The sequence below is a fragment of the Eleutherodactylus coqui genome, chromosome 7 (genome assembly GCF_035609145.1).
Source record: "Eleutherodactylus coqui strain aEleCoq1 chromosome 7, aEleCoq1.hap1, whole genome shotgun sequence".
In the NCBI taxonomy this organism is placed as follows: Eukaryota; Metazoa; Chordata; class Amphibia; order Anura; family Eleutherodactylidae; genus Eleutherodactylus; species Eleutherodactylus coqui.
The window spans coordinates 165,749,164-165,766,925 of record NC_089843.1 but is presented as its reverse complement, the minus strand read 5'-3'; the positions used below and the strand labels follow the sequence as shown (position 1 = coordinate 165,766,925).

The following is a 17,762-nucleotide window of genomic DNA, read 5'->3' as shown; positions in this document are numbered from 1 at the left end:
CGCCCGCTCCACATTTATGGCAGGTGGTTGTTATGAGAGATAACAACCCAGTAGTAAGTACTAGAGATGAGCGAACCTACTCGTCCACGCCCCTTTTTCGCCCGAGCGCCGCGATTTTCGAGTACTTCTGTACTCGGGCGAAAAGATTCGGGGGGCGCCGTGGGTGAGTGGGGGGTTGCAGCGGGGAGTGGGGGGGGGAGAGGGAGAGAGGGCTCTCTCCTGTTCCCCGCTGCTACCCCCCGCTTCGCCACGCCTCCCCCCGAATCTTTTCACCCGAGTACGGAAGTACTCGAAAATTGCGATGCTCGATCGAGTAATTACTCGAAACGAGTAGGTTCGCTCATCTCTAGTAAGTACATTGGCCTACTAGGGGGTGGTCTTAGGTTAAAGATTAATTTATTACACAACTCTACACTTATTTAACACTGCTAGAGCCAAAAACAAAAAAAGTGTTAATTGGAATAATTTTTGAAAAAAGAGCCAGAAGCAAGCAGCTCCTGTCTAGAATAAAGTGTCAGGTTTGTTATGGCACCCGATGTGGTCCTTTTGAATCTTTCAAACCATCCATCTGGTGGGCTTCATTTATCAAAGTGACTGAAAGTAGAGATGAGCGAGTATACTCGCCAAGGACAATTGCTCGATCGAGCATTGTCCTTAGCGAGTATCTCCCCGCTCGGCAGAGAAGGTTCGGCTGCCGGCGCGGGTGACAGGTGAGCTGCGGCAGTCAGCAGGGTGGAGCGGGGGGGGGGGAGAGGGAGAGAGAAATCTCCCCTCCGTTCCTCCCCGCTCTTCCCCGCCCGCCGCCAGCAGCCGAGCGGGCAGGTACTCGCTTGAGTCTTTCTCAAATCTGACAGCATTACACACATATAGACATTTATATAGAAGTAACATAGACAATTAGCAAATCATCATGCAGTGTTTTGGCGGTAAAATACTACCTGAGCGCTATGATGCAATGGTGTCCAGCCGCTCTAATTGGCGTCCATGCGTTTAATGAGTGCACATGCGTGGCTTTCCATAATACATTCCAGGGTTCTGACAAAGCAATCATGTGATCTAACGTCACATGGGCCAGAACGCATGCGCAATGAATCGCTGGACACAGAGCGCTCCAATGTGGAACGCATCATGTGATCTAACACTGTGCTAGATCATATTTTCTCCGGCAGGCTTCGGGGTTTTTTTGTAGCTTCCAAATTGTATAGTGTGCACACATCATCGACCAGATCAGACACAAATGCTGGTCTAAACCGGGAGAGTCTCTACCTAAATATGTAGAGTCTCAGGCTTTTATTATAACACATGATAACCGCCCTTTAATGGGCGTGCAACAGATTACATCAATAACATATAAGATTCTCATTTGTCAGATCATATAGAACCCCCGCCTCCCTCTCCCCACACCTCTCTCAAGTCCAATGTAGCTTGGACTTTGTCCTAGCTGAAGGAATTTCTGTGTTCGTGACAAGTCAGTGTTTGAGAGGTCTCTGTGTTATTTAAGAAGTTTCTGTGTGGGGGCAGGGCTGGGGAAACATCCAAGATGAACACAAGCAAAACATATAGTACTGTGATTTAACTCTTTCCTTATGCAGCAGAGTTCCACATTAGGCTGAAGTCATTACAATAGCATAATACATTTGGTTTATACAAATCAATAGACATTTTACACTGACTAATCATCATGTCTATCACAACGCCACGTGAATCAGAGCGCATGCGCAGTGAATCGCTAGATACTGGGAGCGCTTCAGTGTGGAACGCATAATGATAGAAATCTGCAGGATTACCAGCAGGTTACTGCGCATGCGTCTGGGTGAAAAAAAGAAAACCATAAAGATCATTAATGCACAGAGATACAGTATGGACCTGCTAACCACCAACACCAAAAATATCCATATTACCGTTAGAGAGATGTGGTCACGAGATAGCAGATAACGGATCATAGCATAAGGGAAACTGCATATAGAAATATATAGGGATGGGTCATGGAGCGCAACTATACAATTTTAATCACCCCTATAAAAATCAGGGATTTATATATAAAGATGTATATATTTGGCAGACAACTAAAGGCGAGTATGGCGCCAGAGCGTCTGGACACAATCGGCGCACAGCAAGAAGATAATACAACAGGGAAGCAGCTCATTCGGCTTTACATCAGCCGGATAGGAATCTACCGATGACTCCTCTCATGGCCTAAATAAATCAGTTCATTATTTAGGCCAAGGCCGGGCGCACCGGGATAGAAAGGAGTTGAACCAAACTCCAACGAAGTGGCGGATGAAAACATTCCAAGTGGAGAATTGATAAGCAGGACCACACGTTCCAGCAACAAAAGGACCACAGCAAAATAGATCTTGTGGTAATATCTCCTCTAGACCACTTACTGATGTTGAGATTAAAGTTTTATCTAAAGGGCTGTCTTACTGCCCTGCTCCCCGAGTCGATTGGTTCACAGTGGACCTTAATTTACGAAGCTTCTTTAGGAGGCTGAGATTGAGATCTTTCTTCTTGCAACAGGTACCCACAGAGGGGGCTACATCATCCTCTGATGTGCAGCCCACTAATTGTGAGGCTTTTACCCTTCAAGAACTGGGTTTATACAATAAAAATAAATTCCAGCCGTTGGCTACCGATCATACGGTGGAGACCTATATAGCGCAAGTTAATTTGCATATTAATAAATTGCTCTCCCGCAGTGGATCAAGCCATATAAAATACTATCTTAATTGTTGTGAAAGGCACGCTCTGCAGTCACTTGCACAGGACGGATCCATCACCATCAAGCCAGCCGGCAAAAGCAGGGCGGTGATGAATTCAACAAAATATGAAGCGGAGATTTGTCGACAACGATCTGATGATCATGTATATGAACTGCTGTCGGGTAATCCCACCACACATTATCAAGCCTCTCTTCGTTCCATTTTGATTGATGCACTTGCAGAGGGGAATATAGATCAGTCTCTCTTTGATTTCTTGTATGTCGAGTCACCCATTGTGCCTACGATTACGTATTGCCAAAAATCCACAAGTCTCTGGAAAATCCTCCCGGCCGGCCCATAGGATCCCGTTGTGGCTTATTATTTAGTAACATCTCAATATTTCTAGACAAAGTATTATGTAGGTTTGCCACGATGGCTGTCTTGTACATTAGAGACACAAGTGATTTTTTTTTTTTTTGCTAAAATTGAGCGGTATAAGGATTACTGATGATGTTATTTTAGCATCATTTGATGTGGTTCCTTTAGATACCTCTATAACTCACGAAAAGGGTCTTGATGCAGTGAGACAGAGTCTCTGCCTCTGATCTCCCAGTGGAGTGTGAATATGTGATATTGACATTATTAGAATTCATTTTATCCAAGAGCTATTTTTTCTTCGCAGGGCATTACTATAGGCAGTGCCAGGGGACCGCTGTGGGGTCGAATGTGACACCAACTTACGCTAATATTTATATGAGCCTTTTTGAACAAAACCATGTGTATACCTCAACATTTTGGTCTCTGGTGGTCTCCTGGCACAGATACATTGATGACATCTTCCTGATCTGGAAGGGCACAGAACATGAATTGTTAAATTTCCCGGTGGAGCTGAACAATGTTTGGCCAGAACTTCAGTTCACCTTGAAGTATTCCCGTGATAGAATTGAGTTATTGGATGTAATGGTGGAGAAAAGAGGTGAATGTTTAGAGATGGACCTATACGTAAAGAGCACTGACCGCAGTAGCCTTCTTTAATACAGCAGCTACCATCCACGCACAATTAATTCCTTACCGTGCAGTCAACTTTTACGGGTAAACCGTATCACTAATAAATCGGACACACGCTTAACACAGATGTGTAACAAATTCTTGGAAAGAGGGTACCCTGAGAACATTATTAGGGAGGCAGCCCTTAGAGCTAAGAATGTGGGGAGACCTTACTGTTAACAAATGAGAAGTTAGTAAACCCCCCCCCCCAAACGGGTACCATTTGTGTTAACGTATAGTCCTATGAGCTCACGTGTAGCAACCATTTTGAGAAAGCACTGGCCCCTCTGAAGGCTGAGGACGGATATAGAAGAGTTTACGTATCCACCTATTAGGTGGTCCTACATGTGGTGTCGTAACCTGAGGGACACACTGGTACACTCACTGTTTGATAAGAAAATTGGTCCTAAACAGATGACATTGGCTCCATGTAGGGTGGGCAACTACCCATGTTTAGGTTGCTCGTGCTGCGGGAAGCTGGCAAAAGGTGACAAATTCTACCATTCTCAGACGGGTGCTCCATACAAAAATAATGGTTGCTATACCTGCTCCTTGTCCCACGCAGTGAATTAAATAACTTGCTCATGCGGGCTACAATATGGAGGGGAGGAGCAGCATAGGGAAACAAAAGCACAATCCATACGAAGAACATGGAGCTGCCCGTCTCCCGCCATTTTGTGGAGAGGGGACACTGTCAGTCAGCTCAGGTTTTGCGTTATCGTTGGTGTGGCCCCGTCCGTTAGAGGAAGCGATCAGATTAAGTCTCTTATGAAAAAAGAGCTCCGTTGGCTCTATTTGTTGGATACATTGACCCATAAGGGGTTAAACCATGAATATAATGCCACCCAGTTCTTGTAGATGTGCTAGTTTTCAATGTTCTGCATTCATTATTGCATTCTTTTAATTACTTTTTTTAATCTATATTTTTTTTTGTAGATCACAAGCAGATATTTCGGAATGGTAATTTCTACCTTGCAGCATAGGAGTTTATGTACCAGCATCTTGGCCTCCAGCTTTTTATATATTATTGTTTCTCAATATGCATAATTAGATGTGTATTTTTTTTTTTTTACAGATTTATGATTAATAAAGGATATTTGATAAGATTTCTTGTTGATGATCTGGATTTATGGATCATGTGTGTATATCATCTATAGGTTATTAGTTATGCATGTTATTGGGTTAACTATAATTAGGGATAGAGTTGTCTAAGGGCAACCAAATCTTGGATAGCTGCTAGAGATGAGCGAACGTACTCGTCCGAGCTTGATACTCGTTCGAGTATTAGCGTGTTCGAGATGCTCGTTACTCGTGACGAGCACCACGCGATGTTCGAGTTACTTTCAGTTTCCTCTCTGAGACGTTAGCGTGCTTTTCTGGCCAATTGAAAGACAGGGAAGACATTACAACTTCCCCCTGCGTCGTTCAAGCCCTATACCACCCCCCTGCAGTGAGTGGCTGGGGAGATCAGGTGTCACCCGAGTATAAAAATCGGCCCCTCCCGCGGCTCGCCTCAGATGCGTTGTGAGATAGCTGAGGGACAGTGCTATAGTGTTGGAGCTGCTGTAGGGAGAGCGTTAGGAGTGAGTGTAGGCTTCAAGAACCACAACGGTCCTTCTTAGGGCCACATCTAACCATGTGCAGTACTGTGGAGGCTGCTTTTAGCAGTGTTGCACTTTTTTTTTTTTTTTTTTGCTATATCGGCCGTGCAGAGCATTGCGCCCTGCAGTAATACTACAGGGACAGAAGTGGTGGTTAGGCAGGGAGAGTGTTAGGAGTTAGTGTAGGCTTCAAGAACCCCAACAGTCCTTCTTAGGGCAACATCTAACAGTGTGCAGTAGTGTGGAGGCTGCTTTTAGCAGTGTTGCACATTTATTTTTTTTTGCTATATCGGCCGTGCAGAGCATTGCGCCCTGCAGTAATACTACAGGGATAGAATTGTGTAGGCAGGGCCAGAAGACATATATTATTAATTGAATATACGCAGTGGTCCTTTAGAAAAAAATATTTGAAAAAAAACTATTTGGCCTGCCTGTCACTCTGCTCAGTGTTCTGGGTCTGTGTCTGCTGCGGGTTGTAGTTCTCAAAATAAATACGCAGCCAGCTAAGTGTTACAGCAGGCTTGCGCAAAATTATTTCCTGGCGTTCCGTAAGCGAACTCAGCCTACAACCACAGGGCAATAAGCGGCACATTAAATTACAGTGTTGTGTTTCTGCATTCCTGGTAATACAGCATGCTGAGGGGTAGGGGTAGGCCTAGAGGACGTGGGCGCGGCCAAGGACGCGGAGGCCCTAGTCCGGCTGTGGGCACAGGCCGAGCTCCTGATCCAGGTGTATCGCAGCCGACTGCTGCGGGATTAGGAGAGAGGCACGTTTCTGGCGTCCCCACATTCATAGCACATTTAATCGGTCCACGCGGTAGACCCTTATTAGAAAATGAGCAGTGTGAGCAGGTCCTGTCGTGGATGGCAGAAAGTGCTTCCAGCAACCTATCGTCCACCCAGAGTTCTGCGCCGTCCACTGCTGCAACTCAGAATCCTCTGGCTACTGCTCCTCCTTCCTCCCAGCCTCCTCACTCCATGAAAATGAGACATTCTGAGGAGCGGGCAGACTCCCAGGAACTGTTCTCGGGCCCCTGCTCAGATTGGGCAGCAATGGTTCCTCTCCCACCAGAGGAGTTTATCGTGACTGATGCCCAACCATTGCAAAGTTCCCGGGGTCCGGGGGATGAGGCTGGGGACTTCCGGCAACTGTCTCAAGACCTTTCAGTGGGTGAGGAGGCCGATGACGATGAGACACAGTTGTCTATCAGTGAGGTAGTAGTAAGGGCATTAAGTCCGAGGGAGGAGCGCACCGAGGATTCTGAGGAAGAGCAGCAGGACGATGAGGTGACTGACCCCACCTGGTTTGCTACGCCTACTGAGGACAGGTCTTCAGAGGGGGAGGCAAGGGCAGCAGCAGGGCAGGTTGCAAGAGGCAGTGCGGTGGCCAGGAGTAGAGGCAGGGCCAGACCGAATAATCCACCAACTGTTTCCCAAAGCGCCCCCTCGCGCCATGCCACCCTGCAGAGGCCGAGGTGCTCAAAGGTCTGGCAGTTTTTCACGGAGAGTGCAGACGACCGACGAACAGTGGTGTGCAACCTTTGTCGCGCCAAGATCAGCCGGGGAGCCACCACCAGCAGCCTCACCACCACCAGCATGCGCAGACATATGATGGCCAAGCACCCCACAAGGTGGGACGAAGGCCGTTCACCGCCTCCGGTTTGCACCGCTGCCTCTCCCCCTGTGCCCCAACCTGCCACTGAGATGCAACCCCCCTCTCAGGACACAGGCACTACCGTCTCCTGGCCTGCACCCACACCCTCACCTCCGCTGTCCTCGGCCCCATCCACCAATGTCTCTCAGCGCACCGTCCAGCCGTCGCTAGCGCAAGTGTTTGAGCGCAAGCGCAAGTACGCCGCCACGCACCCGCACGCTCAAGCGTTAAACGTGCACATAGCCAAATTTATCAGCCTGGAAATGCTGCCGTATAGGGTTGTGGAAACGGAGTCCTTCAAAAGTATGATGGCGGCGGCGGCCCCGCGCTACTCAGTTCCCAGTCGCCACTACTTTTCCCGATGTGCCGTCCCAGCCCTGCACGACCACGTCTCCCGCAACATTGTACGCGCCCTCACCAACGCGGTTACTGCCAAGGTCCACTTAACTACGGACACGTGGACAAGCACAGGCGGGCAGGGCCACTATATCTCCCTGACGGCACATTGGGTGAATTTAGTGGAGGCTGGGACAGAGTCAGAGCCTGGGACCGCTCACGTCCTACCCACCCCCAGAATTGCGGGCCACAGCTCGGTGGTGGTATCTGCGGCGGTGTATGCTTCCTCCACTAAACCACCCTCCTCCTCCGCAACCTCTGTCTCGCAATCAAGATGTGTCAGCAGCACGTCGCCAGCAGTCGGTGTCGCGCGTCGTGGCAGCACAGCGGTGGGCAAGCGTCAGCAGGCCGTGCTGAAACTACTCAGCTTAGGCGATAAGAGGCACACGGCCCACGAACTGCTGCAGGGTCTGACAGAGCAGACCGACCGCTGGCTTGCGCCGCTGAGCCTCCAACCGGGCATGGTCGTGTGTGACAACGGCCGTAACCTGGTGGCGGCTCTGCAGCTCGGCAGCCTCACGCACGTGCCATGCCTGGCCCACGTCTTTAATTTGGTGGTTCAGCGCTTTCTGAAAAGCTACCCTCGCTTGTCAGACCTGCTCGGAAAGGTGCGCCGGCTCTGCGCACATTTCCGCAAGTCCCACACGGACGCTGCCACCCTGCAACATCGGTTTAATCTGCCAGTGCACCGACTGCTGTGCGACGTGCCCACACGGTGGAACTCTACGCTCCACATGTTGGCCAGGCTCTATGAGCAGCGTAGAGCTATAGTGGAATATCAACTCCAACATGGGCGGCGCAGTGGGAGTCAGCCTCCTCAATTATTTTCAGAAGAGTGGGCTTGGTTGGCAGATATCTGCCAGGTCCTTGGAAACTTTGAGGAGTCTACCCAGGTGGTGAGTGGCGATGCTGCAATCATTAGCGTCACCATTCCTCTGCTATGCCTCTTGAGAAGTTCCCTGCAAAGCATAAAGGCAGACGCTTTGCACTCGGAAACAGAGCCGGGGGAAGACAGTATGTCGCTGGATAGTCAGAGCACCCTCCTGTCTATATCTCAGCGCGGTGAGGAGGAGGAGGAGGAGGAAGATGAGGAGGAGGGTGAAGACACAGCTTGGCCCACTGGTGAGGGTAGACATGCTGCTGGCCTGTCATCCTTTCAGCGTGTATGGCCTGAGGAGGAGGAGGATCCTGAAAGTGATCTTCCTAGTGAGGACAGCGATGTGTTGCGTACAGGTACCCTGGCACACATGGCTGACTTCATGTTCGGATGCCTTTCTCGTGACCCTCGCGTTACAAGCATTCTGGCCACTACGGATTACTGGGTGTACACACTGCTCGACTCACGGTATAAGGAGAACCTTTCCACTCTCATAGCCGAAGAGGAAAGGGGTTCGAGAGTGTTGCTATACCACAGGACCCTGGCGGACAAACTGATGGTAAAATTCCCATACGACAGCGGTAGTGGCCGAAGGCGCAGTTCCGAGGGCCAGGTAGCAGGGGAGGCGCGGAGATCAGGCAGGATTTACAGCACAGGAAGGCCAACACTCTTTAAGGCCCTTGACAGCTTTATGGCTCCCCAGCAAGACTGTGTCACTGCTCCCCAGTCACGGCTGAGTCGGCGGGAGCACTGTAAAAGGATGGTGAGGGAGTACGTAGCCGATCGCACGACCGTCCTCCGTGACGCCTCTGCCATCTACAACTACTGGGTGTCGAAGCTGGACACGTGGCCTGAACTTGCGCTGTATGCCCTGGAGGTGCTTGCTTGTCCTGCGGCTAGCGTCTTGTCAGAGAGGGTGTTTAGTGCGGCTGGGGCAATCATCACAGATAAGCGTACCCGCCTGTCAACCGACAGTGCCGACAGGCTAACACTCATCAAAATGAACAAAGCCTGGATTTCCCCAGACTTCTCTTCTCCACCAGTGGACAGCAGCGATACCTAAGCAATACGTAGGCTGCACCCGCGGATGGAAGCATCGTTCTCTATCCCCATCAAAAACGGGGACCTTTTTGCTTCATCAATCTGTGTATAATATTCCTCCTCCTCCTCCTGCACCTCCTCCTGAAACCTCACATAATCACGCCGAACGGGCAATTTTTCTTAGGCCCACAAGGCTCAGTCATATAATTTTTCTAAACAATTTTTATACGTTTCAATGCTCATTAAAGCGTTGAAACTTTCACCTCCAACAATTTTTATTTTAACTGGGCTGCCTCCTGGCCTAGTTATCAATTAAGCCACATTAACCTAAGCGATTAATGGGTTTCACCTGCCCTCTTGGTTGGCCATGGCCAATTTTTCTGATGTACATTAGTACTGTTGATACAGCAATTTTTGTGGGCCCTCACCTACAGTGTAATCAAATGAATTTTTAGCCCACCTGCATTACAGCTGACGTTACATCCGCTGTGTTGGGCACTGCAATGGGATATTTTTATGTACCGCCGGTGGCTTCCTGGCACCCACCCATGCTGTCAGTCCACAGGGAGTTGTAAATGCATCTGCATTAAGCACGACATTACTACCTCAGCTGTGTTGGGCAATGCAATGGGATATTTTTATGTACCGCCGGTGGGTTCCAGGGAGCCACCCATGCTGTGGGTGCGCACGGAATTCCCATTGCGGAGTTGTACCTGCCTGTGACTATTTATAAAAAACCGCGGTCTGACTGGGGCGTGCAGACACCTTGACAGAATGAATAGTGTGTGGCACATAGGTTCCCCATTGCTATGCCCACGTGTGCAGCTCCAGATGGAGGTGGCACAGGATTGGATTTCTCATTGCTTCTGTACAGCATTGTGGGCTGTTGTCCCGCCCCTTTTAAAGAGGGTCGCTGCCTAGCCGTGCCAACCCTCTGCAGTGTGTGCCTGCTTTTCCTGTGGCAGACGCCCTTATAAATGGACACGAGGGTGGCGTGGCATAAGGGCAGCTGAAGGCTGGGCAGGGACAATTTGGTGTGCGCTGTGGACACTGGGTCGTGGGGGGGGAATTGGCAGCATGTAACCCAGGAGAAGTGGCAGCGGAGTGTCATGCAGGCAGTGATTGTGCTTTGTTGGAGGTAGTGTGGTGCTTAGCTAAGGTATCCATTGCTAATGAGGGCTTTTCAGAAGTAAAAGTTGTTGGGGGGGGGGGGGGGGCACTCTTGCCGCTATTGTGGCTTAATAGTGGGACCTGGGAACTTGAGATGCAGCCCAACATGTAGCCCCTCGCCTGCCCTATCCGTTTCTGTGTCGTTCCCATCACTTTCTTGAATTGCCCAGATTTTCACAAATGAAAACCTTAGCGAGCATCGGCGATATATAAAAATGCTCGGGTCGCCCATTGACTTCAATGGGGTTCGTTACTCGAAACGAACCCTCGAGCATCGCGAAAAGTTCGTCTCGAGTAACGAGCACCCGAGCATTTTGGTGCTCGCTCATCTCTAGTAGCTGCACTTTATGACCCATGGTTTTGGTGAATATTATACATCTTTATATATAAATCCCTGATTTTTGTAGGGGGTAATTAAAATTGTATAGTTGCGCTCCATGACCCATCCATATATATTTCTATTTGCAGTTTCTATTATACTATGATCTGTTACCCGCTATCTGGTGACCACATCTCTCTGACGTTAATATCTTATGGATATTTATGGTGGTGGTGGGAGTAGTTAGCAGGTCCATATCTCTGTGCAGTGGCGATCTGTATGTTTTTTTTTTTTTTTTTTTTTACCCAGATGCATGTGCAGTGACCTGCTGGTAATCCTGCAGGTTTATATCATTATGCGGTCCACATTGGAGAGCTCCCAGTATCTAGCGATTCACTGCGCCTGCGCTCTGAGCCATGCGATGTTAGATCTCATGATACGTTCCACATGGGAGCGTTCTGTATCCAGCAATTCATTGCGCATGCGTTCTGGCCTGTGTGACATTAGATCAGGATTGCTTTGTCAGAACCCTAAAATGTATTGTGTGAAGCCGCACATGCGCCCTAATTAAACGCATGGACACCGATTAGAGTGACTGGACCCCATTGACTCATAGTGCTCAGGTAGTATTTTACCACTGAAACTCTGCATGATGATTTGCTAAGTGGCTGTTACTTCTATATAAATGTCTGTGTGTGTAATGCTGTCAGATTTGAAAAAGACAAACCATCATCCTCTGCCAGTTTGGAGAAATAAAAGACATCTTTTAACTGCACCGCGGCTGCAACCACACCATTTTTTTTAGAGGTGCCCTATAGGGGTCAGGGCAGCACGAGGGCTAACTAATGCCTCTATACTCACCCTTGCCCTTAATGGGAGAAGCTGGAGAGGTATAGTACAATACATATTGTATAAGCAATCAGAATGAGATGCAAGTACTGAAGGCTAAGAACAAAATAAATGTAAAACATTTACCAGATCTACATATAAAAGTGTAAAATACAAATTTGCCTCGCTCAGTCTGTGAAAAGCCAAAAACAAATCACATTTACTAATAAAAATCTAAAACGTGGTACATAGAAAACAAGCGCCCACTGCTCCAGTATTGGGGGATAAAAATGATTGCATGTAGGGACAGGAAGCATTAAAAAAAAAAAATCAAGCACCATACAGTTGGTATAACCGCTAGAATAAAACTGGCATGTTGTGTTTTCTGGACAGTGAACACTATAAAAAAAAACAACTCTAAAGTCTCCAACTAGCATTTCTGCTCTATTCCACTCCATTCAAAAATGTGCAAACATAAATGTATATTACATATTAAAAAATATTACAAATTATAGCTTATCTAAAAAAAAACTTAAAAAGTTATAGCTGGTAAAAGGCAGGGATGAAAGTGGCCACTGAAGAATTAGTTATGACAGGAAGGAAAAAAATTCTATAAAGTGAAAAAGTCATCAGGAGATGACCTTTCTGGCATTTTCTAGTCCTGTAGAGTAGCCTGTGGCCTAAATTAAAAACCAGTACCACCAAGACCCTTTGCACAGTGTTATATATTACTGTAGAATTTAAAAGTAGAATATAAAAAAAAAAAGACAAAAACAACCAGAAGTATGCAAAAACTTAGGGAATCATACCCCCTCCCCCTCCCGAAAATAACTACGTAAGAAACTTGCCTCTCCTTGTGAAATTAACCTAAGCAAAAATACACTGGCCTTGAAGGGAGGTTAACATGGCTGATCAGCAAGGTTAAAACAGAAGATAAAATGTAGCCCACTTTTCTTGCACCTGCAGTATGTTTACTGCCGCCTTCCAAGCCATAAGTAAAGAATGCTTTTCTCAGAGCCAATTGCTATGGTGAGCAGATATAACATGGTTATCCTCTACCCAACAGCATAGTTGTTACCTACCAGTCAAATATAGCCATATTGATTCTTATTGGGGGGGGAGGGGGGGGGGGGGGGAGAGGAGAACGGGATTATACAGTATGGGACCAAGCAACTGTTGGCTCAAGCAAGAAGGCAGCCATTCATCCATGAACCACTGCCTGTGTACTCTGAATGGAGGCAGGTGGGTGAAAGATCTCCAGCAAGTTCTGCCTCCATTCAGCAAGTGATCATTGCTCCTGTGTAAAAGCCATAATTGTTAGGATGACTGAGACACTTAACCCCTTAATGACACGGCCTATTTTGGCGTTGAGGACCAAGCGATTTTTTGGTATTTTTCCATCTCCATTTTTCAAAAGCCAGAACTTTTTAATTTTTCCGGGGACGCGGCCGTATACGGGCTTGTTTTTTGCGTGGCGATCTGTAGTTTTTAAATCGGTGCCACTTTTTATTTTTTTTTATGATAACAGGGAGAGAAAACGCATCAATTCTGCCATAGATTTTTTTTTCTTTTACAGCGTTAATCATGCAGCATAAATGACACAAAATTTTTTCTGCGGGTTGGTACGGTAACAACGATACCAAAATTGTTATTTTTTTTAGGTTTTTACACTTTTTTGCAATAAAACCCCCTTTTTTTGGAAATCTTTTTTTTCTCTATAGCTGCATTCAAAGTCCTGTAATTTTTTTATTTTTCTATGTACAGAGCTCTATAAGGGCTTGTTTTTTGTGAGACGAGCTGTAGTTTTTATTGGTACTATTTTAGGGATGGATGCGTCAATACCCAATATGTGGGGTTTTCATTCCCCCCCCCCTTTTTTTATGCTATTAGAAAAAGCATAAAAAAGGGTTTTTTTTTAATATTTTTTTTTAGTCTCTTTTCTTTACACTATTCGAGTCCCTCTGAGGGACTTGCAGCACTATGCCTATGATCGCTGTCATAAGGCATGGCAGAGCTACTGCTCTGCCATGCCTTATCGCTTGTACAGTGATTATAGGCACAGGCAATACAGGACGCCAGTGCCTGGCGTTCTGTTGCCATGGTGACAGGCCGGGCTCTCGCGATGACATTGCGATAGCCGGCCGGAGACAGAGGGAGCGCGATCCCTCTGTGAACTCTTTCCCTGCCGCGATCTACTTAGATCGCGGCAGGGAAGGGGTTAACAGCGGGGGGGGGGGGGGGGGGGCATCTCCGATGCCCCCCCGCTGTTGCAGCGGGACACCGGCTGTGACTGACAGCCGGCTCCTGCTGCGGTATAGTGTGGGATCTTATGTGATCTCGCGCTATCCCCAGGACGTATCGGTACGTCCTGGAGCAGGAAGGGGTTAAACACCCGACAATAGTCCCACATAAGGCTCCGCTTACAATTTGAACGAGTGAACGCTGGCAGCTCGATCAGGCAGCTGTTTATACAGCAGATTCCTCGTTGTCTCCTTCAAACGAGAAGTGGTTCAGTTGAATGTGGACAACTGAACGATTTCTCAACAAGCCAAAAATTGTTGTGTTTGCAGAAAATGAACAGTGAGCAAAAAGCAGAGTTGTCTGTTTCCACAGAATTATTATAGTTCAGTGTAAAAAGGCCTTAAAAATACCCTAACTCAAGGCTGGCCAAATCCAAATAAAGTGTGGGGGTAAGGGGGGGGGGGGGGGGGGGGAGGGGGTCGCTTGAAGCACCCTCATGCTGAAAAATTAGAAGCCTCATTTTTAGGCAATGGGCTACACTACCACCAAATGTGGTATACATAAGAATTGTATAGAATTTTAACATGCTAGATGTGATTATGACAGTTATATACCACAGAAGACTATCCCACCATCTAAACCAAAACGTGAAATTCTGATCTACCACCACCCTGATCTTCCAAAAGCACAATTATCCACAATAATCTCAAGTGATCTTGAAGACCTCAGAATAAATAAAATTTATGGCAACCGGCCAGATTATACATATCAGAAGCAAAATTTACCAGATAAGAAACATAAGTTATAGTTTCAGGGTCACAATACTTCTCTAGTCCCTAAAATAGATAGTAGTGAAAACCACAATTTGCATGCAGACTTCACATCCTGAAGCCCATACCTTGAAGCCGTTTTCATGGTCTGATCAGTTTTAATGCACATTAACGTTAAACTGATCAATGACATGATCTGCATGTCCTGAGCCTTGATCCTGACCCATAACTAAGCTATAGCACATATAGCCCTTTCTATGTCAGATAGAATAGAGAAAGTCTCCGCTCTAAGGTTGACCTCACGCTTCAGAACAGGTTCATCACAAGGGCTGAAATGGAGAAGCACTTCGAGACATCTGTATGGCTGCAGAATTCATGAACTACATACAAACTGAGGAGGAACAACCAAAAAGTACTTTCTAAAAACTTGACATGTGAAGGTTTTGATCTCTGGGAGTCGGTCTGCCGAGACCCAAGTGGTGAATAGAACGATGTAGTGGAAGCACTTCTGAGAGCCATCACTGCTCACTAGTGGGAAAAGGGGCTCAATAAAAATTCTATGGGCCAGTCTTGAGCGAGCAAGCAGTGAACAGCACTTGGAAGAGTCCCTCAGCTGGCTCATTCAAGCAATTGTTGGGTGCCTAAGCAGCCAAATCACCAGAAAACAAAACTTATGACAAGTCCCTATGAAATGTCAAAAGTTTTTTTAAAAAAGCACCGTTACAAGAATTTTGCAATTTCTCATGTAGATAGAAACTCTGGATCTAAACAGAATTTTCCATTCATATTTAACTAGGACAGTCCTCTCTGCTAGCATAAAGAGAAGTTAATGCTAGAGTAACAACTTTCTATACCTTCAGTCACTGAAAATCAGTCTATATACATACCCTTTAAGCAGAATGTTGTGACCCATCACACCTGCCAGATGTGGAGGTTGCCACTTAAGCATTGCCTAAAAGATGGCTAGAAGAGGCAAACTGAGAAAGTATAATCCATTAAAAGGGCAGACTTTTACAACTTTCTACAGCCCCACGGTGTGGATGTGTGAGGCACAGCGGTAGTTTGCATCTACAGCAGTGATACAGATAAAAAGCTTAGGAATTTTGCATAACTGACACTGATGCAATGAAGTCAGTAGCTGCTAGTTTAAACCGATCAGACTGTCTTGTTCTACAAGGTGGTAGTGAGAATTGTTAATCTCATGTACTTGGGTTGCTCCTCTTGAGGCAAGGATTACGAAAAAAAGGGGAGGGGGACCCCACACATAGTTGTGCAATCAGGCTCTAAAAATGCAACAAATTGTGTTCAACTTGCCACAAGACAAAAGTGAACTATAACTATACAGGGTGACTTGGAAGACAAAGTTGCAGATAATATCTGTAACAAAGAGGGAAATACTAAATGGCACAGACAGCTTTTTATTGTGAAATGAAAAAACAACAGTACTGCTTTTTATTCATTCATGATAAGTCACCTAGAGATTAAACTTGTTGTTTGCACTAAAATACGTATTTTTGTAAACAGCAGAGCAAATAATCCTTTCAATCTAATTAACATCTCACATAAAAGGAGGGGGGAGAGAGAAGAAAAAAAAAATAAAAAAATCACTTTTAAACAAGCTTTACGACACGTCCCACATGCCTACAGGCAGGCAAGATTTGGTCGTGTAGAATATGCCCATGTGGACCTTCACCATAGCGCCACACTCCATACATGGGTTGATGGCCATCTTGCAGCTCAATATTCCAGAAGTATATTAGCTGATACCATGAATGTTCAAAATCTGCTTAACGACCGGGTTACTCTAAAGCACCGTGACCCCTCCCCATCAGCCAGTCAAATATTAAAACGCTGGAAACGTGCCAAAAAGGACGATAATTGACTGATTTGGCATAGAAGTGGAAAAAAAAAAAGTTTAAATGAACAGAGAAAAAAAAAAAAAGAAAAAAAAAAAGAAGGTTTATGCTCTTTACACTATCATTTGACGTCAAACAGAACAAAATCCAAACTTTATATACACACAGATTTGTTGAATTTACATAGAAAATAAAGGTTGCAAACATTGATTAATTCAGGCAGCTAACACATTGGTTTATGCAACTTTATTGAAGAAAAAAAAAATGGAGCTATTAGTTGATCGGTCATCCATTGACGCTTGAATCATTTTATTCAGTGCTATATTAACAGTGTTTTTGGAAGAGAGATTAACTAATAGCTCAGCCTCCAAAAAAAATAAAAACCTGAATGAAAAGATTACAAAACTTTTTGATCCTATCTTCGTTATTTAATGGGGTTTCACCTTCCAATTTTCAATCTGTCATGTTTATTGACATGCATAAAATACATTACTTCTGCAGCTATATAATTTCAACACCAACTCTCCACCCAAAACATCAGTTATGAGCATAAAGTAAATGAAAAAAGTCTTAAACGTCTGGAGGTCGTGACAATATCCATAGTAACTCCACATTTTTGAATCCTACAATAAGACGAGGATTTAATTTATTTTTTTTTGCTTTTTTTTGAATTTTTTTTATTTTTACGTTTTAAATTTTGCCCAATACTTTCCCCTCCCCAACCCCAAAAGAAAAAAAAGGCGCTAATCTTCACCACTTCAGTAAGAAAATGAAGGATGGGTTTTTTGTTTTTTTTTATCTCATAACCAAGTTACAGTGAAGACGTCGGCCATGTTTTAACACATGCTCAGTTTGATAAGATTAAGGATCTTGGGCAATTGTATTCTGGCAACTACTTGACAGTCTAGAGCAGTTTCTGTCCAATGCTGAGCTAAAGTCTTCCCATATGAGCATGTGCATGAAGGGAGGCAGCACAAAATAAAAAGGGGGAGAGGGGGGGAAATGAGGGGGGTAAGTAGATGAGGTCTGACAGGGAGGGGAAAACAGTAATTTAAAGTTTATTTTATTCCAGCTATAATGCAGGTGTATTTAGACTTGAAGGTAGCATCACATGGCGTACTTCTGAGTCCATTCCCGGGCTATTCTGTTGTACCTAAAACAAAACAAAAAGGGTTATACAGAGTACGGCAAATGGCATTGAGATATATATATCATTTGACAGATTTTTAAAAAAAGTGGACGTAAAAGGGTTTAAAAAAA

General features: G+C 45.7%; 1 protein-coding gene across 2 annotated transcripts in view; it reads right to left on the bottom strand.

Moving 5' to 3' along the window:
- Positions 1-16,048: 16,048 nt before the first annotated feature.
- The window catches only part of UBE2D3 (ubiquitin conjugating enzyme E2 D3), a 46,917-nt gene continuing 45,203 nt past the window's right edge, over positions 16,049-17,762 (bottom strand). For both annotated transcript variants that reach the window (XM_066573958.1, XM_066573959.1), the window contains one exon: positions 16,049-17,655. Coding sequence is in view for 1 of the 2 variants with exons in the window: in XM_066573959.1 (XP_066430056.1) it covers positions 17,610-17,655 (46 nt within the window). In the remaining variant the exon portion in view is untranslated. The remainder of the gene's footprint in view (positions 17,656-17,762) is intronic.